The sequence below is a fragment of the Chaetomium tenue genome, assembly GCF_020726465.1.
Source record: "Chaetomium tenue strain MPI-SDFR-AT-0079 chromosome Unknown F5144scaffold_3, whole genome shotgun sequence".
Lineage (NCBI taxonomy): Eukaryota > Fungi > Ascomycota > Sordariomycetes > Sordariales > Chaetomiaceae > Chaetomium > Chaetomium tenue.
Window position 1 is genome coordinate 3392052 of NW_027117331.1, and position 26313 is coordinate 3418364.

General features: G+C 56.1%; 8 protein-coding genes across 8 annotated transcripts; 1 reads left to right on the forward strand and 7 right to left on the reverse strand.

Moving 5' to 3' along the window:
- Positions 1-1182: 1182 nt before the first annotated feature.
- F5144DRAFT_198284 (glycosyltransferase family 41 protein) lies at positions 1183-6470 on the reverse strand. The gene is made up of 4 exons (XM_066782879.1): positions 4720-6470; positions 2669-4660; positions 2008-2620; positions 1183-1953 (listed from the first exon to the last, which is right to left on the reverse strand). Exons 1-4 carry the CDS (start codon positions 6237-6239, stop codon positions 1321-1323), a joined length of 4758 nt encoding a protein of 1585 aa, XP_066645139.1. The 5' UTR covers positions 6240-6470; the 3' UTR covers positions 1183-1320.
- A 1304-nt stretch (positions 6471-7774) lies between these two features.
- Positions 7775-9339, reverse strand: F5144DRAFT_620008 (uncharacterized protein). The gene has a single exon (XM_066791996.1). The coding sequence runs from the start codon at positions 8873-8875 to the stop codon at positions 8204-8206; it is 672 nt and encodes a 223-aa protein (XP_066645140.1). The 5' UTR covers positions 8876-9339; the 3' UTR covers positions 7775-8203.
- A 1430-nt stretch (positions 9340-10769) lies between these two features.
- On the reverse strand, positions 10770-11633 carry F5144DRAFT_546913 (60S ribosomal protein uL11; the record flags this gene model as incomplete). Its single annotated transcript, XM_066787445.1, has 5 exons — positions 10770-10783; positions 10887-11211; positions 11300-11420; positions 11529-11562; positions 11630-11633. The coding sequence occupies 5 exons, from the start codon at positions 11631-11633 to the stop codon at positions 10770-10772; spliced, it is 498 nt and encodes a 165-aa protein (XP_066645141.1).
- Positions 11634-11781: 148 nt separating this feature from the next.
- Positions 11782-15066, reverse strand: F5144DRAFT_568943 (uncharacterized protein). Its single transcript, XM_066788671.1, has 6 exons — positions 14888-15066; positions 14602-14802; positions 14408-14538; positions 13577-14351; positions 12421-13512; positions 11782-12359 (listed from the first exon to the last, which is right to left on the reverse strand). Exons 2-6 carry the CDS (start codon positions 14692-14694, stop codon positions 12129-12131), a joined length of 2322 nt encoding a protein of 773 aa, XP_066645142.1. The 5' UTR covers positions 14695-14802; positions 14888-15066; the 3' UTR covers positions 11782-12128.
- Positions 15067-15581: 515 nt separating this feature from the next.
- F5144DRAFT_198533 (uncharacterized protein) lies at positions 15582-16565 on the reverse strand. The gene has a single exon (XM_066782880.1). It carries the CDS (start codon positions 16460-16462, stop codon positions 15818-15820), a length of 645 nt encoding a protein of 214 aa, XP_066645143.1. The 5' UTR covers positions 16463-16565; the 3' UTR covers positions 15582-15817.
- Positions 16566-17273: 708 nt separating this feature from the next.
- F5144DRAFT_568953 (uncharacterized protein) lies at positions 17274-18093 on the reverse strand. The gene is made up of 4 exons (XM_066788672.1): positions 17978-18093; positions 17764-17921; positions 17527-17698; positions 17274-17470 (listed from the first exon to the last, which is right to left on the reverse strand). Exons 1-4 carry the CDS (start codon positions 18004-18006, stop codon positions 17386-17388), a joined length of 444 nt encoding a protein of 147 aa, XP_066645144.1. The 5' UTR covers positions 18007-18093; the 3' UTR covers positions 17274-17385.
- A 678-nt stretch (positions 18094-18771) lies between these two features.
- On the reverse strand, positions 18772-20654 carry F5144DRAFT_487625 (uncharacterized protein; the record flags this gene model as incomplete). The annotated part of the gene is made up of 2 exons (XM_066785621.1): positions 18772-19772; positions 19850-20654. The coding sequence occupies 2 exons, from the start codon at positions 20652-20654 to the stop codon at positions 18772-18774; spliced, it is 1806 nt and encodes a 601-aa protein (XP_066645145.1).
- Positions 20655-21479: 825 nt separating this feature from the next.
- On the forward strand, positions 21480-22948 carry F5144DRAFT_198650 (uncharacterized protein). Its single transcript, XM_066782881.1, has 2 exons — positions 21480-21698; positions 21799-22948. The coding sequence occupies exon 2, from the start codon at positions 21840-21842 to the stop codon at positions 22857-22859; it is 1020 nt and encodes a 339-aa protein (XP_066645146.1). The 5' UTR covers positions 21480-21698; positions 21799-21839; the 3' UTR covers positions 22860-22948.
- Positions 22949-26313: the final 3365 nt, after the last annotated feature.

Genomic DNA, 26313 nt, shown 5'->3' on the forward strand with positions numbered 1-26313 from the left:
TTGTTTGCTTCCAATGCCATCAATAAATAATGTCCAAAAGCATAAGACAGCCGGGTTGGCAAGACCAAAGTCGGGCCAAGTCGAAGAAGTTCTGGCACAAGACGCCGAAGACACCAGAACACATCATTAGAACTGTCGTCGTGCAAAGGAGTTGCTGAGAATAGTATCGCAACCATCGCCATATCATAAGGCCTCCCCATCCCGCAGAATCCATTCTTCTCCCTCATGCCAGCGATTCCTATCCATATGTTCGTCAGCATGCCACTTATAGAATTGCTATGTTGGCAAACCTGCTGTATTCCCTCCTTAAATCGGGCCCAGCCTAACATTGATGCTCCTACATGTTTTATAACACATCAAGCTGCCCGCCAGAACGAGTAACCTGAGTAGTGATGATCCCATGGTATGTACACATCACGCAGCCACTCAGGCTGTCACTCACATCCCATTGCAACAGCTGAACCGATAGGCGCAGGAGGAGAAGGGAGTATATATCACCAACAAGCCAACAAATCGGTATCTACCTCCGTATCCCACCCTATCCCATCCCGCTGTTGCAACCCATCCCAACCCACCACGCCGGCCCTTCACTCCGTAGAGCCAAACCAAGGCCAGTCGCACCACCCACTCTACCCTTAGAGAAGCCGCCCAGTAACAGCGGTCGGGGGAACAAGAAACACACTCTCGCTTGCCCATGCTATGATAGTCGCGCTATACATAAACCCAACATAACCCTCCGCCCATCCGGGCCGGGCCAGTCCATACCATGCTATGCCATGTGCACTACAATATACGCCTTTCCTCCTCTCCGTGAGAGAGCCCATCATACCAACAGAGATTCAACGCCAACACCAACATAAACACCGACATCAACACCAGACATGGCAACTCAACGCGAGGCAGAATCGGCCCCAAAAAAGCCCGGGGGGAGCAAAATAAGCTAAGAGGGGGGAATAGAGCATGGTCCAAAATCGCAGCTCGCGCTTCGATCGGACTTCCCGCCCGCAAGCAGATCTTTCTCAGCAGCGAAAGGCGCCGTGGCATAACACAACCTCAACAACAACCTGAAAAAAAAATCACCGCAAAACGCAACCGGCAAAACCCAGGTCTAAAGTAACCCCGTCCGTCCATCCATCGCCCGGGCATGCCAGCCCAATGGATCCCCCAAAAGCCCAAGTCTTCCACCCAGCGCTTCCCTTTTTCGTCATCGCATGCCATCCATCGCATTCCCATGATATGATGATCATTAAAGCCAAAACAGGAGCCAAGGCCAAAAGCCAGCACCAAAGCCAAAGCCAGAAGCCATTAACGCCGCATGGCTCAAAGGTATATATCGCCCCCTTCTCCTCTCTCCCACCTGCCCCAAGCAATGTCATATGCCTCCTCCAAGTCCTTGACCCACCGCCGCGTGTCAAACAGCGCACAGGTCCACTTGCTCTCGAACAACAACCTCCTCAGATCGGATAGCCTCCCGACCCCCTCTCTGTACCCTGCACGTGGCTGATACGCCAGCCCGTTAACAAGCTGCACCGCAAACTCCTCATACTCGGCCTCGTCACGCGCGATCAGCTCCTGAGCCGCTCGCTCGCCTTCCGGCCCCTTGGGAAGCGCCCCCTTGAGGATCGAGGCCGCCATGCGCGAGCACATCTTATACTCGTACCGTGGCAGCGTTAAAAGCGGCGTGTTGGACCAGAGGATGTCGGCAGCGGTGGTGTGGGCATTGCACTCGGGCGTGTCCAGGAACAGGTCGCAGACGCGCGCTCGCGAGATGTGCTGCAGCTTGGGCGCGACGTCGGTGAAAATGATGCGGCTAGCGACGCCCTCGCCGCTCCAGTCGCGCGCGGTGCGACGTAGGTGGGTCTCGCCGAGTTCTGGGAAACGAAGGAGCCACAGGTAGGCTTTTGGCGCGGCTGCGAGGATGCGTAACCAGGAGCGGAAGGTTGTCGGGTCGATCTAGATGTGGTTAGTCGGGTGATAACGCACGGTGACACAGAGTTATGGGCATACCTTGTAGAGCTGATTGAAGTTCCCGAGAAGGATAGCATCGTCCGGGAGACTCGGGAACAGCTCCTTACGCATTTTCCACCGCCTTTGTTGATCCTGTTCCCACGTCACGTCCCGCTCATTGTACCCGTCGGCAGACTGTGCGTGGTCGCAACAGAAAAAGGTGTCGCGGCAGAAGATGATGTTCTCCGAGTAGATCCAGTCCTCGGCGTCGGCATCTTTCTCATCGCGGAAGACGTCCTCTAACGTCAGGTTGCTCCGGTGCGGCCGCAGCGTTGATGGCGGGATGGCGGTCGCATCAGCCAAGAGATAGTCGCACCACTCGGCGCCCAGTGTGCCCGCAAAGCCCATAAACGACATCTGGATCGGGGCGGGGCGAGCGGCAAAAACCTCGTTACGGGCACCGCGCGTGTAGCCGTTGAGGTTGACCAAGATATGGATCTTGTCCTGGACGATCTGCTGGACCAGCTTGTCCGGGGAGAAGGCACTGACATCGCGGAAGACCGGCGCTTCTCGCTCGATTTGCTGACGGTGAATGGACCTATCACTCGCCGTCGTGGCATAGCAAAACGCTTTCACACGTTTCGGATTGTGCATGCCAAAGACAGATTGCATCCTAGGGGTGTTAGCTAAAGGACAATCAATGCATCTTTTGAGGACTTACAAATGCGCCAAGGGATGGTTATTGAAGTCAGAAGAAACGTATCCCACGTTCAGATGCGGGCTCGGCGGATCTGGGGGTTCGTAAACGACTGACGGGATCCAGGGCGACCTGAGGGTCAAAAACGATATTCTCAGAGCGTTCCTTTGCGATATCGTTCGGACATCCTTCGCCGGCAATGGGCACGTGAATGTGTGGAAGGGCAGGACTGTCGGAGCTGACGGGACCGACAGGCTTGCTGGAGGCTTTGGGCGGCGATACCCGGTGGGTGATGGGGTGCCGTTGATGTGCTTATCTTGGTACCACGAACGCATGGCAGCGATCGTGGACCGTTCGATGAGGCGAAGGATCCGGTAACCCTCACTCGGTTTCCCAGCCCATTTCTGGAGTTCGGCTTCCAAGTCGAGGAAAGCGTCTGTGATACCGGCTCCGGCATCTCGTAGTTCGGTTGCCAGCTGAAGGATCGACCGCTCCTGCAAAACCCCACAGCCCCATGTCGACGACTCTTTGAGCTGGCGACCGACCATGTCCACAACGCGCTTCATCAAACCGCTTCCCTGGCCCTGGCCCTTGGCGTCCTGGAGCATGCCCTTGTCGTCCACATGCCACCGATCATACTTGCCATTGGCAAGCAAGACGCCACCGCGCCCTCTCCAATCACAAACCGAGTTGAGGGCAGTCGAGAGACCGCAGACTGCCTCGGCAAAATCTGGATTCGCCGCCACGGCCCGTTGGTAATATCTGATAGCATCGTTGACCCGACCCCTGTCCTTGACCGCGTTTGCAAGATTGGTTAGGGCAATGTCGAACGACCCGTCACACGCCACAGCCTGCTCGTACATCGAGATAGCCATGTCTAGCTGACCAATGTCCTTGAGAAGACTGCCTAGATTCGTATGGAGATGGACATGTTTCGGATCCAACGTGAGTCCATACTGGTAATAGGCGAGTGCGAGCGACAGGCCACTTCCGGGAACGATTCCGGGAACGCTGGCAGCAAGGCCCATGTCGGAAACCGAGATGTATTGTATCGGCGCTGTTTGCTGGACACCGGCGAGAAGTATCCCCACATTGTTGGCGGTCGACGGGCTTTCCTGCAGTGACAAGGATAGGTAGTAAAGGGATAGGATGTCGCCGACACCAGCAGGCTGGCGGATCAAGCCGGAAGTTGGACCGCCATTCGACATCGCGTCTTGGTAGATCTTAGCCAGAGACAAAAGCGAATTGCTTGTTGTCGCCACCACCGATCTTTTGTGAGCCCCTTCGGCCATATGCTGGAGTCCGGGTAACTGACCGCCGGTGGGAGCAAAGACGTATTGAGCCGTGAGCTTCGCTTTATCCGGAGGGAGCAGCAGGGGGATGGAAAGATTGCTCCCCGCAGAGCCCTGGCGATGTCCTGACCGAGGATCACGGGGCGCTAGAACTGTTTGTATCCTCCTGATGAGCGGCTTGACTCCCTGAACCTGTTTCCCAGCACTGATCATCACAACCTCCTCAAAGGCCTCGGAAGCACGGTCGATATCCTTCAACGAGTATAGCATGTTCCCCTTGGCGTGAATGAGGAGAACCATGCGGCCATTCTCGCTCCCCGGAATGCGGTAGCCGCTGGAACCGAAGCCGGGTGACTTGCGGTCCTCGGCCATGGAAGCGAATCGTTGCTCTGGGCTATCGGTGCTGTCGACGTCTAGCACATATGGATCGGGGGTTGACTCGGCGAGTGTCATTGGCGAAGCAAGATCGGCCTCGCTGGCGGTCTCGCTGGCCTGATCCCGAGGCAGATCTGGCCCCGGCATTCTCAAGGATCGTTGGATGAACTCGATGGCGTTCACTGCCGCGCCGTTCCTGTGCAACGAGCAGAGCAAACTGACGAGATGCTCAACCGCTTCCAGGTAGCTCGGGCGCAGCTTGATAGCTTTAATCCAATGCTGCTCTGCCTCCTCGTGCCTATTCAAGCAGTACAGGGTCGCGGCTATGTTAGAGATCGCTTCCACATGGCTGGCAAAAGGAGTTAGTGTCCTGTACGTATCACCAGGCGGTGGGGAATGTTGAATTACCTTGGGTCTAGGTTCACAATCCGCTTGAACCACTCCAGGGCCTCCTCATAGCGCTCCAGGCCATAGTGAAGACACCCTCCCAGGAGCATGCCCTCGACCCACTTCCAACCGCTTTGCTCACAAAGTGTAGATAGCATGTCGAGTGAAGCTCTAGCGTTGAGGACAGGCGAGCCCATCTCATGATATCCGCGCTGCTGGTGGTTGTGGGTAAATATCCGTGCAGCCACCTCCTTCTGGACCATTTGCTGCATGTAGCCTCCCGCTGGGTCCGCAAAGGCGGACGACGGCCGTGACTTGTTTTCGCTGCTGCTGCTGCTGCTGGTAGAGGGCTTTGGGTAGACCATAATCTTCGAAGATGGCCTAGAGATGGAGCCGTTGCGTCCATGGTGCGCCTTTTTGGCGTGGGTCAGATGGAGCAGCAGGTCATTATACGCCTTATGCGCACTTTGAAGCGCCCTTTCCTTGAATCGGGTTGGTGACCCCGGTTCCCCGGCGCTGACCCCTTTGGCGAAATGTCCTGCACCAGACATCATCGGCATGAAATTCCGTCCAGCATTGGCAGCATAGTGTGCCATGTGGTTGGCACCATAGCGAGCAAAGCCATCGTCGAGAGGCTGACTCGGCAGGGGTAGGCCAAAATGGTTTGCCTGCCCTAGTCCCGGGGCATTGAGCAGGCCGTGGTGTATTGTGGATTGAGGCCCCATGAATGCGCTGTCAACCGAATTTTGCGGTGTGTAGTTATTCGCAAGGGGGATCATCGTCTGGTAGCCAAAGTTTCCATCCCTCCATACCGCAGGCTGCTGGAAGCTTCCAGGACTGTAGACTGTTTGCGACAATGACTGTTGATACCCCGGACCAAAGAGCTGCTGTTGCAAGTTGGGCGCGCCGTGTTGGTTATGCTGGGGAATAGGCTGGAGAAAGTTGAGCTGATCTCCCATGCCTGGATCCAACGCTGGATTCGGCGCTTTCAACCCCCATCCGCTCGGAGTTCCAGAGAGGCCGTTCATGGTTGCTATCCCGGGATCAAAGTTGGCTGCAGGCATAGGTGCTGAATACCCCCAAGGGCCCGGGCCCGCTGGAGGCTGTTGCAGCATACCAACGGGTTGGTTAGGCGCTCGATGAACGACGGCAGTTGGGAAAATTTTGGACGAAGCAGGCACAATCATGTGCTTCAGAGGCGGGGGACCAGAAGCCAGGTGAGTTAATGACCCATCGTACCCGTTGTCGATGGTTCCACTGGGGGTCTTCCGCCGAAGAGAGTGCTCGGCCTGGTCGTGCCCGTGCAACCTCGTGAAGCTGGTCGTGATGCGGTGGAGGGCTGGGACATGTTGGGCGCTGCGGATGGCGAATGCTCGGGGCGTTGAGTTGTGCGGATGATGAGATTGTGATTGTTGTTGTGTAAAATAGGATCCGTGATGATGTGACGGATAGTCTGGCTTTGGGTGGCCATGATGGTGATGAGGCCCCAGAAAATCGAGCGGGGGTTGCACCATCTGGTGCATCTGTACTAGAGGTAACATCGTGAAATGCTCATCAAGTCGGCGAATTGGATGTTGAAAGAAAAGAACCGAGGGATGAAATGGTGAATCGAAAATCAAACTAAGGAGCGACAGTAAGTACGATTCGCAACCGGATGTGAGGTTAGGCAGTATTCGTCATCGCCCTATGCTGCCGGGTCTAGCCAGAGCGTAGGTAGGTAGGTAGGTAGGTAGGTCTGTCTCGTGGTACTGGCGGTTATTGCTGTGGTTGTCGGCGACGAGTACGATGTCATAATCGAGCCCTCAGCCTTGAAGATACCAGTGCTCCATCTGGGCAAAAGCCAGAGAACAAAGTAGGGCGTTGTCCCAGCCAATGCCGCCCGGCACCCCCTTGACCATGCAGCACGCAACACGCGTGTCGGCTCTGGTGAGTCTGATTCGCGCTCGAGATGGTCGCAATCGTTGAAGTTCGCAAAGAGAAAAGGCCCCGCTTAGTTGCTGTCGATGGCAGCAACAACCAACACCTCAGCTCCACCTCAGGTCGATTCCACCGGTTTGTTTTCTTTAAAGCTGAGAAGATCCGGCGGGGTTGGGAGTGGAGTTTGTGTTGTTGAAACCGGTCGAAGAGGTAGGTCGGGAAGGAGGGGTGCAGTAGAGGGCGGGGAACTTGCAAGTCGCTGCCGATCGGGGCGTGCCTGGGAAGAAAGCGGGAAGGTGCAAAATGTGATGCACCCAATTATAGCCAGGGGCCCTTTTCCTATTGAATTCTTTTCTCCTCTTTTGATTTCTGATTCCGAATTCACTGGAATCTCCGATGTTGATGTCGATATCCACCATGCCCAGCTCAAACACAACAAGACGGGGCGTCCCAAGAGGTTCAAAAGTGGAACAGCGCCAGTCGAAAGCCAGGCGGTGCACGACAGGCTGCGGGCTTGCCCGGGCCGTGCAGGGCAGGCACAGGGCATGCGTGTGTTTTATACGGGACGCCCCCTCCATACCGAACCCAGACCCGTGGGGGCGCTAGGGCCCATGCTGCAGCACCATGCAGCACCACCTGGCTACCGGCCGAACAATCACAGCGGGCCTTGCGCCTAACACCAATCTTGGTGGGTGTCAACCATCTCCAGTTAAAGTGTGTTGGGCAACGCCATGTCACCCTCTCGAACATGGGTTGCATCCTGGGGTGTGCTTCCTTTCATTAATATTGGTACCACCAATCCAGTTTTTAAACCTGATTCTCAACCCTGCCGCCCCGTTACAAGTCAGATGTGATAGGCAGAGGGTGAGCAGGACAGAAGGGAGCCCAGCCTCGGAAAGCTTCTTCGCTTTCTGCCACGCCAGTTGTGCGACACGGCGAGGCAGATCATAACGGGCCTTGGGCGTGGTGTTTTGCGGTGTGTGTGTGTGTGTCGCAGTGCTGCACAGCGTGTGGCTGCCGCCAGCCAAGAGGCCCCCTCCCCCAATGGCACCGCAAGGGTCACAGTCAGATAGGCAGTCAGACATGCAGCACAGCAGATCTGTTCCTCCTCGGGGAACATGGGAGTAATTTACGCATGAGTTTTAACACCTAGGCAACCCCCGATAATCAGACACATCTCGTACACTGGTCGTTCGAATGTTCTCTAACTAGCTCTCTGTCTCTAAACAACTGATCCCTCATCTTTTGGACCGACAGAACAGTCGATTACTCCCTTCCACAGCCAACTTAACCCATAACAGGAACAATCATGCCCTGTTGCATGAGCAGATCACCAACAGACTATCTCTTGACCCCACGGCTAACCCTCCCGCAGCTGGTCGATCAGAAACATGCATGCGCACACCAACAAGCCTGACCAGTCGCCCCGCGGATTGTCAGATCAGCACGCCCAGTGGCTGAAGCCACCCTCGCTCGGCCAGCCTCTCATGCCTCGCAAGCTCCAAGTCACACTTCTTTTGGCCCGAAGCGTGACAGCCAGGCCATGCAGCCAGCCAGCCCGTGCCAGCCAGACGTGCCCTATGGGGGACTAGGAACGGCAGGCCGAGCGAGCAATCACTTTCTTTTCTTGGGGGGACGTTGGGAGTGGACCGACCGGTAGGGCCGGCACGCCGCTGGCTCGCCGCTTGCCCCCCCTTGGCCACAGGCCGACCTGAACGGCTGGCCGGCATGAGATGGGGCTCCACTCGGCTGTCCGCTTGCTTTGCTTTGGCTGCTTGCGTTGCCTCTCCATCCCGCTTTTCCCCAATCTCATTCCTCCCTTGCAGAACCCCATCCCGAGCCGCCTTTGCTGTGACGAAATGGGGCCAAAAAGGAAAGAAGAAAAAGGAGAAAAGAGGCGAGTTGTTATGCGCGAAATGGAGCAGACGACAGCTGTCATTTCGGCGTCTATCCCCTCCAATCCCATCAACACCCGTGAAGCTGACTCGGGGGGTTGCGACAACAACCCCCCTCCGTCCCCTCTAAACATCAAATGAATCCCAGCAACTACCCCTGCTGCGGGAAAGGATGGTGTGGGGACGCAAACGGCTGCAACGCCGTGACGCCGCAGCCCAAGCGGCAGCCAAGACACCAAGAAAAGTTCCAAGGATGAAAGGGCCCTGGCGGGAGACCAAGTTTGTTGGACAGGTTGATTCAACATTCGTCGACGCTTCAAGATGATGCCATGTGTCCTCATTACCCGCGACCGTTCTCTCATCATGCCCTGACGCCTACTATGTATTGGGCCCCCCTCTCGAATGAGAAGCCAGAAAGAAAAACAAAAGAAAAAAAAAGAAAAACAAGCTCCCTGACGTGAACACGAGCGACCTCCTTCGTAGTCAGCAAGAAGCGATCTGCGGCTGTCTGGCACATGGCGTGCCGAGCGACCAAACTGACGACGATCTCCAAACCCCCCGAGCAACGGGCACACGACGGGCGCAACGGGCACCAAAAACCACCACCGTTGGAAGAAAGCAGCCGCTCCACGTTGCAGCAGCACCGGCGATCCGAGTCAAAATGAACTTCAGCACATGTGCCCGGCCAACCAAGGTGATGTGATGTCAATCAAGACAGGGCCGAAAATAAATAAAAAGCGAGGTGTGACTCTGGGAGAGGTAGCCGTGACGGACGGGCGAACGAACGCATCGAACCAACCCCAGCACAAGTTGAAACACAACTACCTAACTACCCCCTCGTTCATCAACCAAAAACTCTCTCATTCCGAGGTAGCAAACCCCGTCCTCCGAATACATACCCAGTAGTTATTCCTAGAAGAAGTGTTGCGTACCCTCCAGCTCCAGAGCTTCCAATCCATGCCCCATGCCCCCTTCCCCCGTCTCACGCTCACTCTCACTCTCACCCCCCTCTCCCCCCCAGGATGCTGCAGCAACGAGCGGTCCAGCACCACAAGCGAGGGCGATCAACCACTGCGCCGACCCGCGTCATTCATGCGCCCAACCATGGAAGGCCAGTCAGCCCGCCAGCCAGCCAGCCCTCCTCGGCAAGGCGAGGCGGTACATACCAACACAGTTATGAATGACCATACATAACTGCCCAAGTTTTTTAACCTACCGTGCCTACCTACACAGTAGCTCTCTATGCAGGCGGCTGCAGTCGGTTACATGGACATACATACATATAATGCACGTCGCCGTTCTAAAAGAAGTAATATCGTAAATTGTGTTTAAATAAGCCGGGGAGAACAAGGCGAGCAGCAGCAGGGAGTGACCTCTCGGGAAGGTGGATTTCGAGTTTCCACTGCCTTGGCCTTGTGTTATCTACACATGCCTTACTTGGCCCGCCTCGGTCTCCTGCTGCCGCAAAGCTGTGCCACTGGATGAGACCCGAGACATACGTTGCTGTGTTGTACAAGGACGACATACGAACACAACCGGGGGATCCAGCGACGAAAATACCTCTTAGCTTCGCGGGAAACTCTTCAGCAAGGTCAAAAACCACAATAAAACTGAATACATTGGGTTATTTGGGTTTGGAAAACCGGCTGTGGTGCACAACTGGGATAAGACTTAAGACACATGACAAGGCGGGATCGCCGCTAGGAACATTCGGAAACACAGATCATGCGTCCCAGCCCTATCCGCCTATGGTGGGTAGCTCGGGAGGTTTGAGCAGCCCGATCCGCGATCCAAAACCATGGCAGGGCTGTCGCACAGCAGCCAACGGCGGTTCGGGAAAAAGGGAAATGTCGACCTGAAATATGGACCTCAACTTCCATAGCACAAAGTGCCAACGAAAGCCGTGGTGAGTAATCGGACGCTAGACTTTGATCTCCCTGCGCACAAAGAGCCGAAAGGACCATGGGAGAGCAGGTCGTTTCCGGAGTGAACAGCCAGGGGCAACTCGGTTGGAGTTTCTTGGGGGATGGGGTGGGGGAGGGGGGTTGATGTATGGATCGGATACCGTGTCGAGTTAGAATCTGCAGCAAAACCTCGATCCACGCAGCCAGGAGCCGAGTTTTGACAGGACACCCACACTCGGCCATGAAATCGTTCTTTTGATTTGTATTGCCGTTGTTGGCAAGCCTGGTCGAAAGCAAGCCCTGAACTCCTAAACACATGCCAAGAATCCCAAACCGACCTTCATTGATGACGAGTTTATTCCTCAGGAACTGCGATATGGTTAGCGAATCGTTTCCCATTTGATAGACAACCACCCAACAAGCGCTCTCGTGCCCCAAAGGAGAAGTAGGCGTAGGAACAGAGGAAACATACTGTCGATCTCGCCCTCCTCAATGGCGTCGCTGATGGCCCTCGGGCTCTTGCCGTCTACCTGGCAGCCGACGCTGAAAGCAGTACCCAGAATCTCCTTGACACACCCCTTCAGGTCCTTGGAGAAGGACTTGTACTTCATCGTCCTCGCAATGTCGATGATCTCATCGAGGGAAACCGACTTGTTGTGCTTGATGTTCTTCTCCTTCTTCCGGTCACGGGGGGGCTCCTTGAGCGCCCGGATGATGAGGGACGACGCTGTGGGAACGACCGAGACGGCGGCTTGACGGTTCTGGATCGTCAACTTGACGGTCACGCGGAGACCCTTCTGTACATTGTCGTGCGAAAATCGCGATCGTCAGAAAACCCGTAATTCTTTCCAAGCTCGTTCGGGGGTTGCGGAGGGGTATTCATACCCAGTCACCAGTGGCCTTTGCGATGTCTTCGCCCACCTTCTTGGGCGAAAGACCGAGGGGACCGATCTTGGGGGCGAGCGCCGAGGAAGCACCGACCTCACCACCGGTTGCCCGGAGGTGGCTGTGAGCGGAACCATTGTCAGTTTCCTGGTCGTTCTCGTCTTTTCTCTCGGGAGAAACGCGTTCGCGAATAGGCATGATTGGGAGCTCGGAAGCCATTGGAGCTTACATGATCTTGATCTCGTTGGGGTCGACCTTGGGAGCTGCACAATTGCGCAAATTAGCAATCCGGACAATTCCAGAAATAACGACCAGCGGGCAATGACTTACGCATGGTGACGGCCGGTTGTGAGAAGAATGGACTTGTTGGTGGTGTTCAAAGGGTGGCAGCCGTATCAAGACAGCGAAATCAAAAAAATCGCAGTTGTGGGTTTTCCCTGGCTGCCCTAAGATTTTGGAGTGTGTGGCTGGAATTTTTTGGGCAAGCGGGGCGACTGGAGGGGCAGCCACAGTGTGATTGGAGGGGAACACCTCTAGCCACACCGTTGGAGGATCTTGGCTTCTCGCCAAGTGTTGACCGAGGATCCCCCTGCGCAATGAACACGCTCAGAGTCCCGTCACATTAATAAGATGGAAAGCAACGACATTTGGGGGAAGCCGTTTATTCTTTGGTAATATCGGTTTTGACATATAACACTGACGCTGGATAGTCACACAGAACCTTCTCTAAACACGCCCTCAACCGCCACACTCATTCGCATCCCATCTTTCCCTCTTTCTTAGCCCCCCTGGCTCTTTCTACTCCCCATCACATCCAGACCCAGGGCATCTAGTTCGTGCCACTAACAGCCAGCTTCATGAGATGCTCCATAAATGTTTGCAAGGACACATCGTCTGTGAAAATGGTCTGTGCACTCTGCGCTCCAACGCCGCCGTAGGCCCCGGCACCCGAGGTATGTGTCGTGGACGGGTTGAGCTTGGAGAGCAGGAAACGCGCCTGCGAGCCGCCGTGGTCGCAGACGATGAAACGGGGGAGGGGGAAGCGGTCGGTGATGAGATCCTAGGCGATATTGTCAGTAGCAAATTCGTCGGTTAAACCAAGTCAATGGGTGAGAACATACCCTGGCATCTTCCTTTGGCTGCTCCAGGAGAGAGGCAAAGTTCTCGTATCCCTCTTGCTCCTGGTAGCCTGCCTTCCGCCATTCGGCAACGGTCTCGCCGTGGAAGATAAGGATGTGGAAAAAGGTGTCGAGAAGGAGGATGTGGGTTGGCTGAATAGAGGAAGAGTCCAAGAGCACCGGCTGCCCACCCTCCTGGTCAAAGGTGTAGGAGTCGAGTGTGGGTTGGATCATGACCAGGGAGTTGCTGACATCTTCGTGGTCGAGTACGTGCCTGTAGAAGGCGGTCTCGTCTGGCGAGTTGTTGAAAACTTGCAAGAACTGACTCCTCCGCAAGTGGAACATGAACTGCGGGTATAATGTGAAGTTCTTTTCCAGGCGGAAGGATGACGGGTCGTCCTTGCGGTAATCCGCAAACCTCGAGCAGAGCCTGATGAGCATCCTATCAACCCAGCGAAGCACATCCGGCCCATCGTCAACCTCAGCCTTGAAGACAGCGATCCTGGACATGAGAACGGCGGCTGCTTCTTGGTCGAATGAATGGGCGACCGCTGGATCGCCGGCCGGCCCACTGAGGTCCCGCGCAATTGTGGTGACGCGGAGATGGAACTGACCGGACGAGTGTTGATAGTATGTCAGGAATTGGATCATACCCTTTTGGCTGTGCTGGTGCTGGGATGGGCCGCCCTGGGCAATTTCGAAGTAGACGCCGTAGCTAGCCTTGGGGTCAATACCACACATCTTCCAGGAGCAGGTATTGCCGATACCGCATTCTGTCTCGCCCACTGAGGTCGATTTCTTGTTGAGGGACACCGCATGGCCGATGAGACCGGTGACCTTGAGCTCCTTGGTGGTTAGCACCTCAAGAACAGCGTTGAAGCCCATCAACAAATTGTCATCTCCGTCCTTCTCGAAAACGCGGATGAAGGATTGTTTGAACATGGACGAAGTGAAGCTGTCCGTCAGGATCATGTGGCCTCCGGTCGAGTTGCAGAGACCCTTCATCTCCAAAAGACCGACCTGGTCGAGACAGCCGGCGAAGATGTCGATTGTGTGGCCATTGTGGGCGGTCCTCTTGGCGAGATTATCGTAAAACTGCCGTCGTGTTAGTTACCCCCGTACTCCTCCAGTTTCGGTTCTAGCATGGTTGTACACATACCTTGAGCGCCTTCTTGTAATACTTGACGTTATCACGATCAATGTCGTGATGCGATCGGATAGGCTCCCTCAACTCGGGGCCGACAACCATACCGGGCCCTTCGGTGGCGGGGCCGCCGGCGAAGAGCATGATGCGGCCGCCGGCGTTCTGGAACGAGGTCTCGAGCAGTCCAACGGCGACGGAAAGAGCAACGCCCGTGCAGCGCAGGTTTCTGCGGTCGCTGGAGATGGGCCAGGGGTCCTTTTGCAGCTGCTCGAGCGCCTTGGTGAGCTGGAACTCGGCCTGGGTAACTGGGAGCAGGAACCGAGAGGCGGGTCCCATGGGCATGGGCCTGCCTGGCTGATGCGCGGGCATACCCGGGCGCATGGCGGGCTGTATGAGACCCAGCATCTCCTGAACCTGCTTGGCGGCGTATTCTTTGCTGCCCCGGAAAACGTACGACTTGGCACACTCGGTGTAGCCAATCTCGTGCACCTGTGCCATCGTTCCGTAGGTGATCAGCCCGACCAGCGCATTCTCGGGCAGGAGACTGAGGCTCATGATGAGCGACTCCTTCAGGGCAGCCAAGCTGTCCTCCTCCTGGCACGTATCCACGACATAGAGGAAGATGGGCGGGCTCGGTGCCGGTCGCGACAGCCTGTACTCGATGGTCGTATTGGAGGGGTGCAGCTCAGGAGGGATGGCCTGGGCTGTGATATCCTTATAGTGCGGCGGAAGCGGGTTCCTCGAGAGGCAGAAGGGGCAGATCCAAAGGCGAGCGCGCACATCGACCTGGCTGTGGGGGTTGTCAGCACCATCACCCCGGTGATATTGGGCAGGGGATATGCCTACCAAAAGGGGTTCAGGACCGAGCGGCAGGGCTGCTTGCAGGTGACGGGCTCGAACTGCAGCAGGGGCGTGTCGGGCTTCTCCTTCAGAGGGGTGTAGAGGGCTCCAATGGGAACGACCAGTCTCGACGCTTCCTAAAGATGCATCAGTTTCCGAGAAAAGAGGTATCGCTATATCATGGGATCGGTCGGACTAACCATGCGAGTGCTTGGGAAGACGTTCCAGCTCAGGCGGACTCCATCGCGATCCTCGACCTCACCCCACTGCTCCTTCAAATTGTCGTAGTCCATTGCGAGGGATGACGTCGACGCAGTCTCGGGTAGTTGATCTCTGGATCACGGCTATGCGAAGGCCTTGAAGAAGTCGAAGAGGCTAGGAACGGAGATGTGGCTGGTGGGCTATATGCAAGCTGTCATCAGCGCCGATCCGGAATGTTGAACTCAAAGTGGCGGCGCACCTTGCGAAACTGCGAAACTGACCAACCTGGAAAGTACGAATACCAGGCACCAGGCGCTCGTGATTTATCGGTAACCTCAAAATTAGGATGCCAATCAAGCACGGCCGCAGCTTCACTGACTGGTGTCCAGAGGAGAGTCGCTCGAATGGCGGGATATGGTGGTGAAGTTCGTGCGCCGCTTCGCTTCCGCAACCTAGCTTCGGGCGCCGGATTGTTGTCCCCTCACTGAAAAGGACAAGTTCCAGGTCCCAGGTCCTCCCTCGCCTCGTGGCGCGTGCTGTGGCTGAACAGGTAGGCCTTGGCGAGGCCTGGAATTGATCCACAAGCCCCACAATCCCCCCACTCCCAACTTCTCAACACCAATTCATGAGCTTCACGAAGATCACGAGAATTTGAACCATGAACAAACCGGCGGCAAATGCGATTTTTTTACTTGTACTTTATTTTATATTTCACTCAACATCATCTGGACCCGTGTTGTTTAAGATTGACCGCCTTGTTCTACGTTAAATCCGCTGGCTGCCATGCGTATATTTTATTTCCATTTACCAACCAAAGCCCCTAATGGAAAACTAGCGTACCTACTGTATTCCGCGCTCCAACTCGCTTTTCCGGTACAGGCTAGCCCCACATTCACTTTGTGGCTCGATGCCGGAGCTTAGTTTTTGGTTGGCACCATCTGACCAAGTTGGCATCAGAAACAGAAACAGACGCAGCTACAGACGAACCGTCATGGCCTACACGGTATACTATTAGGTCCCACCCCAGGGCCTGAGCTCCGGTTTTGGACAGCCCGTGTATGCGTTTTTCTCGCCGGTCGAGCTTGGGGCCTAATTGTTACAACTTGACGATTATCCGCAACCGCCAGACTGTAATTCTTACAGACACTACTACTATGAGACGGCACTCGTGAACATCAGCATGTGAATCATAAGATGTGGCAAGACTTGTCTTTCCTAGCTGTGGCTATCTGTAGCCCCTTTTGACCTACTAAGGGCCGGTCCGTGATGACCGCCAGTCCAGGAATCAGCCAACGGGTGCTGGCGAGATCCGTGACGTACATCCGTACGTCGGCTCCTTGGGATTGTATGTCCACCTCGAGCAGTTCGCAAAATAGGACGCCGTGGACGCTTTCCCATAATGGGCTCATAGAGGCGTTCGCGGGCGACGAGGCGACCTCGCACGCCACTGGGCTCAGCACATACCGGATCAGCACTGCTTTGGGATATATCTGCCTGTCTCTTGCTGTCTGGTACGCCAGCATCATCAATTGTTGCATGCATACCAAAACTATGCGCATGTAGCTGGTGGGAGGGCCCATGCCAGGAGCACGGCATCGACGGGGTTGGTGGTCGGGAGATTGGCCGCGGGCGAGGGAGGGAGAGTTCTTGTCCTTGCGGTCGCACATGCAAGAGATGGAGGTTAGTGAGGAGGGAATCTCGGGAGTGCGGGCGAGGGGTCTTCAGCTCCCGTTCCATTCGCCCATTATTGGCCTTGGTCTCCCGCGCTCGCCGGTTCCTGCAACCACTGGCCAAGTAAGTCCTCCCCTTGCCCTCCCGTCTACCTACCGTGGAATACCAACCCCTCCGCGTCGCCACCATTAGGGGCCCCCTCCTACGAGCTGCATGCGTCAGCCTGCTTGTGGCTGGGCGTGCGCCGGCAGAAAGGCAGCCCAAGCAGCAGCGACTGGGGCAGCGAGGAGGAGGATGAGGAGGATTGGTGGTCCTCTTCGTCGCAGTCTCTATGATTCCGGCAATTAGCGCATCAATCCTGTCGCCGTTGGGGAGAGCCGTGGCGAAAGTAGTGGATGGAAGGTGCAACGGGGGAAGGGGGAGGACGAGGATGGTTGGTTCTCCCGTTAGCGTTGTCGACGATGCGGTTGATATCTCTATCTACTTCATCACCGTCAAGGAGAGCCATGGCGAAAGTGGTGGATGAAATGTGCAGAGGAAGCTTGGTACATAGCTCTCTCGAAAGACGACGAGTCGATGGCAGGCTAATCGCCGGCTCACGGGTGTAAGCCAAACCCCCCCAGGTTTGAACCCATTAGAGGACTTGAGCAGGGCCTGGGATTTATACAACCTAGGTGGGAGTACAAATGTTGTCGCTTGGCTGGACGATGTATTGCTCGTTGGTGGTAGTCGAGATGGAACTTGCGTGAAAGGGATTGCTTTGGCTGTGGTTGGCGTGACGGGTAGTGGGAGTGGAAACGACAGCGTGCACGATAGCGATGGGTAGGCTGAGTGGTGGATTTTTAATGCGGCAGTGTGTCGGGTGGGAGATTTTGATGTCGTTGCTTTGGCGGGAAGGGGTAGTTGATTGGGGTGGGTCGGTTTGTTTAGTCAGTGGGACATAACTACATTCATGTCTTTAGAAGAGGGAAGTTATAGCCATAGCGGCGCATGGATGGAATGAAATGTTGGATAACTTTTGGGTATGAAGTTAACAGTCTAATAAGTCGCCGCGGTCATATCTGTACATCGCCAAAGCCAGAACGCTTCCCCCTCCAATCTACCATCACTCTCTACCAGTTGAGGGCAAAGCCCAGAGCAGTGTACACAGATGTACCGATCAGGGTGAGGTTGATCAACGACCCAAGCGCCGAGCCACTAGAAAATATAGGTTAGCAAGGTAAACCACGATTCCCAGAAAGAAAATAACTTACACAATCCTGCCCTGGGGCCCGTTAGAGGTGTAGCCCACGGCGAACAGGACGCGGGCGAAGGACCAGGCGCCACCGAGGCTGGCGGCGAAGACGGGGTACTTGAGCCCCGCAACGAGGAGGGCGCCAAGGAAGGGGGTCAGGTTCTCGGTGAAGTTGTTGTGGGCACGTTGGGCTGTTTCCTTGTGTCAGAGTGTGTTCCCATGGTAAATGTGACAAGAGAAAAAGGGGGTTAAGTACCGCAGTTGAAGGCATACGCCCGGGGGTCCTTCTCAGCCACCTCAGCCGAGGCATAGCTGGTGGGGTACTTGATGCCGGCGGCCTTGCGGGTCCTGCTGGTCAAGAAGCCGTGCACGATGTTGACGAAGAAGGTAGAGGTGGTGGCCAGGAGGACGTAGCTGGGTCGTGTTAGTGTGGGTTTTGAGATGAGAGTATGAGGTGTGATATTCCTTACCCGTAGTCGCTGGGGAGAGTGATGGACATGTTGGCGGTAGGTGGAGTGATGGTGATAAAGTTGAGTTTGAAGTTGAGTTTGAAGTTGAGTTTGAAGTTGAGTTTGAAGTCGAGTTTAGTAGTGTTTGTTTGTTTGGTGTTTGTTCGGTATTCGTTGAGAGGTTGTATTTGCACGAAACGATGAGATGAATGAGGAGTTGAGTAGTGATGATGAGAGAGCTTCTTTAGATGAAATTTGACCAGTTCAAATAGAAAAGCCAGATCATGCCTTAGTCTTCTGTTCGTTTCGACTTGGAAATCATTACTACGTAACTCGATCGCCTGGCTCCATTTCAGCGACCCCGAGCGGGCTTTTTGGGGTGGATTGGCCAATGAGATGGCGACCACGGAGCTTAGACTGCCCGACGCCGATCAGAAAGTGTCCGCGATTTAAGTGAAGCCAGTGCCGAAAGTTAGCGTATTCACCCGACGGGCAGCAAATCTGACGGAATATAGTCTCCATTGCTCTTCCGAAGGCCGAGTCCGGCGGCGCCACGGCTTGATGAGTGAGGCAAGGTAAGGCGAGGTGAGGCAGTGGTGATGCGGTCAATTTAAGGTCGTTGGGGGGGATGGATGGTGGATGCAACTGTGCCGTGCAGCACCGGGCGGCTCTTTCGGTTGGGCGGCGGCAAGTCTCACTTCAGCGCATCAGAACCAACCATCAACGATCACGATATGCACCCCCCGATTACACCATCGCCAAAACGGGGTATATTTCCAACTAATACACATCCAAACACCCTTATATCTTCACCTTCACCCAGTGCACCTTTCCTCAGGCGGCCGCCACTCCAAGCCCAACCCCTCAAACACCCTCCGCTCCGCCGTCAACATATCCGGCGCCGGGCTACCATCTGGACCACTCTCCAAATCTACCCACGCCCCATCCCGCCGACTGCGCACGCCACTACTATCAAACTTAAGCATCCGCTCCCGCTTACAGTACCGCCTCAGATCCCTCTGAAACGTCGTCCCGCTCGTCCACCCCAGCACCGCGCAACCCGCCGTCTTCCACGGACTCACAATGATATCGACGCGGCGGTGCGGGTTGGGGTTGCGCGGCTCGCCCGCCCCCCAGACCGGGTCCTGCCAGACGACCAGCGCCTTGTCGAGGGTATCAAACCCCGCGCCGCCGGCCCTCCCACCACCACCACCGCCGTGGCGCGGGGCATTGCCCTTCCACGCGACGGGCGCCTGGCCGCGCTCCGAGTTGGTCGTGGCGAGCGAGAGGGTGTGGGTGATGTAGCGGGCGCGCTCCAGGGCGACGACGACGCGGCCGACCACGTCGTGCGTGGCGCGCTCGTCGCGGTGGCTCAGCACGACGTCGGCGTCGCCGCTGAAGGCCTTGCCGCGCCGGTAGCCGCCCACGATGACCATCTCGAACCCGGGCCGGATCTGGTTGGCGTGCGCGAGGATGACGCCCGCGATGGACTCGACTTCGGTGCGTGGGATGGGGAGCTGGAGCTCGTCGTAGTACTTGACGCCGATTTGTTGGACGCGCGTGAGCGTCTCCCACCCGTACTCGACGATGCCGTCCAGGTCGCGCCAGCCGCGGTTGTAGAAGTCTCGCGCGGTGGTCTCGGCCACGCCCCAGATGTTGTAGAAGAGCTTGAGCACGGCGAGTTTGGGGTTTGATTCGTCCTCGCGCGCTTCCCTGATCTGGCCGGTTTCGCGGAACTCCTGGAAGAGAACGGCAATCTTACTGCCGCATCCGGGGAGCCTGGCTACTTCTGTGAGGCGCTCAGCGGTTGGGCTTGCTATCCAGATGGAATTGGGTACATACCCTGTGCTGTTTGGAAACTGTAGGGGTACGCTGCGATGGTGGCGATCGCACTCGAGTACGCTCGTACCCCTATCTTGTCCCCGGTCAATGTTCGAGCCGTCTTGATCTTGGTGAGCTCCTCGATGAACGTCTCGTTGGGTGGATGGTTACGAGTCGGACGTTGGCACGAGTAAGTGGAGTGGAGGTAGTCCGGTACTGGCGGCAGCTGTGTCTCTATCTCGTGCTCGGATGTGGTCTCCCGGAGTAGGGCGGGCCGGACGGGATGGCTGACGTAGGTCTCACCCCTTCTCGCTTGCGATGATCTGGGCCGCGGGCTCTTTAGCAGGCTGCCACCAGCATCCGCAAGAGCGCGCTGCATGATTTCTGCTGCCTTCTCGGCAGGCCCGGGTTGCGGTGCTTCCACGGGCGCCTTTGGCACCTTGCGGCCTTGGTAGACAACATAGTCGTCGATTGGGACTACCTCCCCGGCTTTGATCGACTCGGTGAACCAGGTAAGCTTGACCACCTTGACCGTAGGCGCGACAGGAGATGGCCCTACCAGGCGCCGCTGGATTTCACCATCCGATGCCGTGTCCGAGTCGATATCGGAGCTGGCCAGGGCCGGCGTTTGCAGCCTGGCCCGTTTCCGGTCAGGGGTCGCAGACGGGGTGCGCTCTGCCGGATCGATTTCCTCGGTGACGAGCCTGTGTTTTCTGAGTTCAAACAACGCCCGTTCCTTACGGGATATCTTGCCCAAAACAACCTCGGCTTCGTTGATGTCGTACGTGAGTGTGGGTATTTGTTCCTCGAGGTCCTGCAATTCCTTCGATCCGAGGTTGGCAGATAGAAGAAATATGATGGGGAAATTGAGGGTCATGTGGCTAGCCGACCTCTTCCGGGAGGGCGTATTCGAGTCCATAGTCACAAACCCAATCCTGTTTCGCTTGTAGTAGAGCAACGAGGTTATTGCCAGTGGCTAAGTTGGACCTCGTCATCTCAGCTGCGGTGTTTTAAAAACCGGCCACAGCATGAGGCATTTGGGCGCATTAAGCAAGGGAGCAAAATTAAACCATGCAAAACTGCAGAACTGCAAAACTGAAAAATGGGCATTGGGAACAATAGCTTCAAGCTACGAGTGTGACAAAACCGCCGTTAATGGATGAAAACCGACAATGATGCGGGTCATCATGCAAGAACCAGAAAGTCAAGAACCACCATGGCCATTGTGTGCACCATCCCTACCGGTTTCAGTGACGTGCATGTCGAAAGCGGATGGATGCAGCCGCAAGAAGGCGGGGAAATCCTCGGATTCGAGAAGTCCTGGAGAAGCTTTCACCTCTGGTAACCAGGAAATGCAACAATGCGGCGGCGCCTGCAATGACGGCAGGAGAAGAACACCAGCGCCGTGTGGAAATAACGTCTGTTGTCCGGAGCACACTGTGTACGCCGAAGCATGAACTCAATGTAACTGCCTAGTAAGTTATCAGAGCACAGATATCCGAGAAAAAATAACATAGTAGCTAGAGATAATAAACTTCCAAGTCGCATTGCATTAAATATCTAACCTCCCTATCATCAGAACCTAACGCACGGTGCTGCCAACTGCCTCTCGCTACACAGTACCTTGGCTCGCCTTTCCGCCTTACTAATAAGGCCGCAGAACAAGAACCTTCTGTGCCCACCGTTTCTCAGCCCAATTCCTGTTCAGCTCGTTTTCTTGGCAAGCCAACCAGGCAAGCCAGGCTGATAGACCCCTGTTCTTTGACAGACGTCTCACTTCCACATCTTCCTCGCACTCTTCAACCTACCTTAGCACACACACCTCCGGCTCATCAAGAGTCAAGAGAAGTCTCTCGTTGGTATGACCTTCGTCAATATCGAACGCTCCAAATGAAATAAAACCGAAAGACGAAAAGAAAAAGTGATCTCACACCTCGCGAACCCTCTCCTTCTTCCCTCCTCCTTCCTCCTCCTCCTCTTTCACGACTCGCTCTCATAACCACCACTCCCTTCTTCCATAGCACTCCCATTCCGCCATCGAAGTGAAATCAATATCGCAACGATGGAAATCGCCCAGACACTCGTCCGCGCCGTCATGCGCGCCTTCTACAGCACCCAGGAAATCTTGGTGGTCGAGGCGCTGGTGACGCATTCCGCCCTCCGCGATGACGAACTCGCCTACCTCATGAAGATGAACCTAAAAGACCTACACCGGCTCTGCGCCTCCCTACGAGACGCCCGGTTCCTGACCGTACACACGCGACCCGAGTCCCAGGATGGCAAGACGCGCGCGGTCAACCGGACGCACTATTACATCGACTACCGCCAGACCATCGACGCCATCAAGTGGCGCGTGTACAAGTCCGACAAGGACATGCAGGGCAGCGTGCAGCCGGCGGACGAGTCCAAAGAGTACTCGTGCCCCCGCTGCAAGGCCCAGTGGACGCAGCTGGACGTGCTGGACTCAGTATCCGCCGACGGGCGCTTCACGTGCCGGCGGTGCGGGGCCTTCCTCGAGCGATCCCAAGAAAAAGAAGCCCCCGGTCACCAACAACTCTCACGCATGAACAACCAATTCAAATTCATGACCGACATGCTGCAACAGGTCGACCGCGTCGTCGTGCCCGAGTGCGACTTCGACAAGGCCATGCTCACCAAGCGGCCCATCGTGCGCGCCGCGACCCACGAGGTGCTCCCCAGCCTGCCCGTCGACATGGCGGGCCTGGGCAAGCCCTCGGCCGTCAAGGGCCTCGCCAACGTCGGCCCGCGCGCCATGCACGTGACCATCTCGGACAACAACGAGCAGGAGCGCAACGAGGAGCGCATGCGCAAGGAGCGGCTGCTTAAGGAGAACGCTTTACCTTCCTGGATGACCGAGAGCTCCGTGCCGACCAACGGCATCAGCAGCAGTAGCAACGGCCCGACTTCGGCGGTGGCGTCGTTCGAGGCTGACCCGCAGGACACCGACATGATGCCGGCCAAGCGCGTCAAGCTGGAGACGGGCGACATGGCTGACGGTGGGAGCGGCATCAAGGTGGAGGATGAGGAGGAGTCAGACTTTGAATTTGAGGATGTTGTCTGAGCGTTGAGTCGAGTGTTGAGCATGGGGAGACAACAACGACGACGAACAAGCACAAGGACAAGGCAGGAAGAGTGGGGGGGGAGGGTTCGAAAAACAAAAAGACAAAGTAGGAAGTCGAAACGACTTGGGTCCATTTCGGCAAACCAACGCCGGGCACAGCAGGGTGATACCTTTGGCCTATGGTGTGGCTTGTCCGTTCTCTCCGACAGGGCATGCAACTGCAACTGCGACTGGGACTAGGACTGCGACGGGGTTTTGACAATGAGCTGTGTGCATCAACCGCACCGCATTGAAAGAGGGACATCTAAGGGGATGACAATACCCGGAGAAGAGGTGGACGGGCAAAAAGTATGGCAGAACGCCACGGCCCAACATACAAAGCGGAATAACTTTATCTGGTAGGGAGAGACTTTGTATATACGTGACGCTTGGCCTTATCATCCACGGCAGCCACAAATATTTCGGGTGCGAAAGGGCTGCTGGTCTTGTTATACATGGAAACCAAACACTTATGGCGTTAAAGGACGGCAAAAAAAGCTGCTCGTTGGGATAGAATAATAAAATAGAGCTTAATAAACCGTAACCAGTCCATATTCGCCATGTCAACCCCCGTCCCAGAAGGAAGAAAACAACTGCTACCTGCCTACAAATACCCCCCTCGCACCCACTTCCCTTAGCTCCAAACCCCACCCCCCCTTCGCAACAACCACCGTTTACCGCCCATCCCCAGCACGTTTCCATCATACATAGTTCCGCAGCTGCATCACACCGGTTAGCAAACCCACAACATACCATGACCGCATGGCCAGGAGACGGGACGGGGGGGGGGGGGGGTACTTACATCCAACGTCAACGCCCGCGAGCTATTCACCTCCTGGTCACGATAGACGCCCACCAAGCTCTCACTGTCCTGAAACAGCGTCGGCTTCAGACTGATAACAATAAACTGCATGCCGGGCCCCGCATGCTCCCGGATATACTTCTTGATCTTCTCGACGTTCGCATTATCCAGCGCGGCATCGACCTCGTCCAGCACGAAGAACGGACTCGGCTGGTAGCTGTGGATGGCGAACAGCAGGGCGAGGGCGGCCATGGTCTTCTCGCCGCCGCTGAGGTGCTCCATGTCGCGGAAGCGCTTGAGCGGCGGCATGGCGTGGTACTTGATGCCCGACAGGTAGGGGGTGTCGGTGTCCTCCTCGATGTCCAGGTAGGCCTGCCCGCCGAGCGGGTAGGCGTCGGACCGGGTTAGGTCCTTGTACACGTGCGTGATCTGCTCCTGGATGTGCGCGAAGGCCCTGTTGAAGAGGTCGAAGCGCTTTTCTTTGACCTGCGTGAAGGCGTCCCGCGCGGAGCGGAGGGCGGCGCGTGAGTCTTCGAAGTCTTGCTCGGTGGACTCGAGGCGTGATTTGACGGACTCGAGGCGCTCCATGGCGCGCATGTTGGGGTTGAGCTTCTCGAGTTCGGTGGTGAGGGAGGTGATCTTGTCTTGGAGCTTGTCTTCGAGGTCGTCGTCGGGCTGGGGGAGTTTGTTAGCTGTTTGGATGGTTAGGGAAGAAAAGAGAGAGAGAGAGACATACATTCTTGAGATCTTCGTCTAGACCGTCAAAGTCAATCTCGATGCCGTAGTCGTCCATGGCGGCCTCGAGCACTTCGTCTTCATCGGCTTCGCCGTCGACATCCATGGCGTCCTGGTCCTTGCGGAGCAGCACATCCTCGTTGGGGATGTTGTCGAGCGAGCCCTCGCTCATCGGCAGCTGAATCTGCTCTAGCTTGCAGCGCCGAAGCAAGGCGAATTTCTGGGCGCTGTTCTTCTGCACCGTGCCCTCGAGGTTGCTGATCTCCTTTAACCTTGACTCTATGTCCTTGGTCTTCTTCTGTAGATCCAGTTTCGCATCGGCCACCTTCTTTGACTTCTCGGCGTGGCTGGCCTTGACCTCCTCTACAGACTCCTGAAGCGCCTCGAGCTCGTCCTGGTCCTGCGCCTTGGCTTCCTCGATGTCTTCCTTCTCCTGCTGGAAGGCCCCGAGGTCTTTTTGGTGCCTCTTCAGGGTTGTCTCCATGGCCCGCACCCGCTCGTTGGCCCCGTCATGTTGTGACGTCTCCCAAGACAGGTTGTTCTGGATCCGCTGTTTCTGGAGGTCAAAGTCCTGACGCTTCTGTGCCGCCTCCTGCTCGAGGCTCCCCTGTTGGGCTTCGTAGGCGCGGATCGTTTCGTACCCGAGACGCTTGCAGAAGGAGCTGAATATCTTGTCCTCGACATCCGAGATGGCCTTCTCGAATTTCTCGACGGTAGCCCGTGTCCTCTGCAGTTCGCCCTCCTTGTCGGCGTACTTGGGCTGGTAATCGCGGAGCTCCCGCTTTGCGTGGTCGAGCTCCTTTTGTTTGCTCTTGAGGTTCTTCTCAAACGCAGCCAGTTCGCTCTGTTGAAGTAGAAGGCGCTGTTCGAGCGCACCAATCTCGATTTGCAGACTTTCTTCCGCAGCACCTCGTCTCCCTGGCCTGGGCAATTTGGCAATCTCGTCCCGGAACTTCTCGGCCAACCGCTGCAGATTCTGGACGTCATGCTCCTCGAATCGTCGTTTCCCACCCTTATCCTCTGGTAGCCGGCCACCAGACATGGTGCCACCCTTGTGAATTACGTAGCCCTGTACGGTCACCGCCTTAACCTGGATCTTCCTGCCGTACACAATATCTTTGGCGACCTCCAAAGTGTCGCAGACCACGGAACCGCCGCAGGCATAGGCGATGGCCCGCTCCAAAGATGAGTCGAAATCGATCGTGTCGATGGTTAGCCGTGCCCCCGGGATCCCCTTGATCGCAGAGTTGGAGGTGTTGACCTTGATGTTGTCGAGCGGAATAAAAGTGACTGGGGGGAACCGCTGGTCTTTGAGGTACTGGACGCAATCCATGCCGGTCTTCTCCGAGTCCACTACAACTGCGTCGAAGTCGCGGCCCAGCGCAGTGATGACGGCCTCGTCAAATTTCTTTTGTTTGGGCTTGCACAGCTCGCCCACTCGGCCGCGCACTCCCGGGTAGATGCGCTTCAGATCGCTAATCATGTTCCTCATCCTGGTCTCCTTCTCGTTTTGTCGCCGCCCCATATCGGCATCGTCGAGTTTCCTGAGCACATCACGGAGTTTCTCTTCCAGCTCGGTGTGAGTGTTGTTAATCCTAATACGCTCAGACTGAACGCTGTTGAACTCCTTCTTCTTCGCATCGATGTCGCTGGTTATTTGGCGAACCGAGTCCTGGCTGCCATTGCGGCGATCCTTAATCACTTGGACCTCGCTCTGCAGCTTCTCGGCGGCGGCCTCGAAGTTGTCGATCTTGCCCTTGAGACTATTTACCGTTACTTCATCGCCTTTTAGTTGGCGTTCGAGGTTGGCCAGTTTTGCGCGGTTATCCGACGTCTTCCTCATAGCCTCGGCCTGCAGTGTGGTGTACTCCTTGCGGT

Coding starts and splice junctions, on each gene's coding strand:
- F5144DRAFT_198284 (XM_066782879.1), bottom strand. CDS start 6,239: ATGTTACCTCTAGTACAGATGCACCAGATGGTGCAACCCCCGCTCGAT. Junction 4,661..4,719: donor ATTGTGAACCTAGACCCAAG/GTAATTCAACAT, acceptor TCCTTTTGCCAG/CCATGTGGAAGCGATCTCTA. Junction 2,621..2,668: donor AACCATCCCTTGGCGCATTT/GTAAGTCCTCAA, acceptor TAACACCCCTAG/GATGCAATCTGTCTTTGGCA.
- F5144DRAFT_620008 (XM_066791996.1), bottom strand. CDS start 8,875: ATGATGAGAGAACGGTCGCGGGTAATGAGGACACATGGCATCATCTTG.
- F5144DRAFT_568943 (XM_066788671.1), bottom strand. CDS start 14,694: ATGGACTACGACAATTTGAAGGAGCAGTGGGGTGAGGTCGAGGATCGC. Junction 14,352..14,407: donor TCGGTCCTGAACCCCTTTTG/GTAGGCATATCC, acceptor CAACCCCCACAG/CCAGGTCGATGTGCGCGCTC. Junction 12,360..12,420: donor AGCCAAAGGAAGATGCCAGG/GTATGTTCTCAC, acceptor AATATCGCCTAG/GATCTCATCACCGACCGCTT.
- F5144DRAFT_198533 (XM_066782880.1), bottom strand. CDS start 16,462: ATGGTGGCGACGCGGAGGGGTTGGTATTCCACGGTAGGTAGACGGGAG.
- F5144DRAFT_568953 (XM_066788672.1), bottom strand. CDS start 18,006: ATGTCCATCACTCTCCCCAGCGACTACGG. Junction 17,922..17,977: donor ACTCTCCCCAGCGACTACGG/GTAAGGAATATC, acceptor AACACGACCCAG/CTACGTCCTCCTGGCCACCA. Junction 17,471..17,526: donor GGGCCCCAGGGCAGGATTGT/GTAAGTTATTTT, acceptor TATATTTTCTAG/TGGCTCGGCGCTTGGGTCGT.
- F5144DRAFT_198650 (XM_066782881.1), top strand. CDS start 21,840: ATGGAAATCGCCCAGACACTCGTCCGCGCCGTCATGCGCGCCTTCTAC.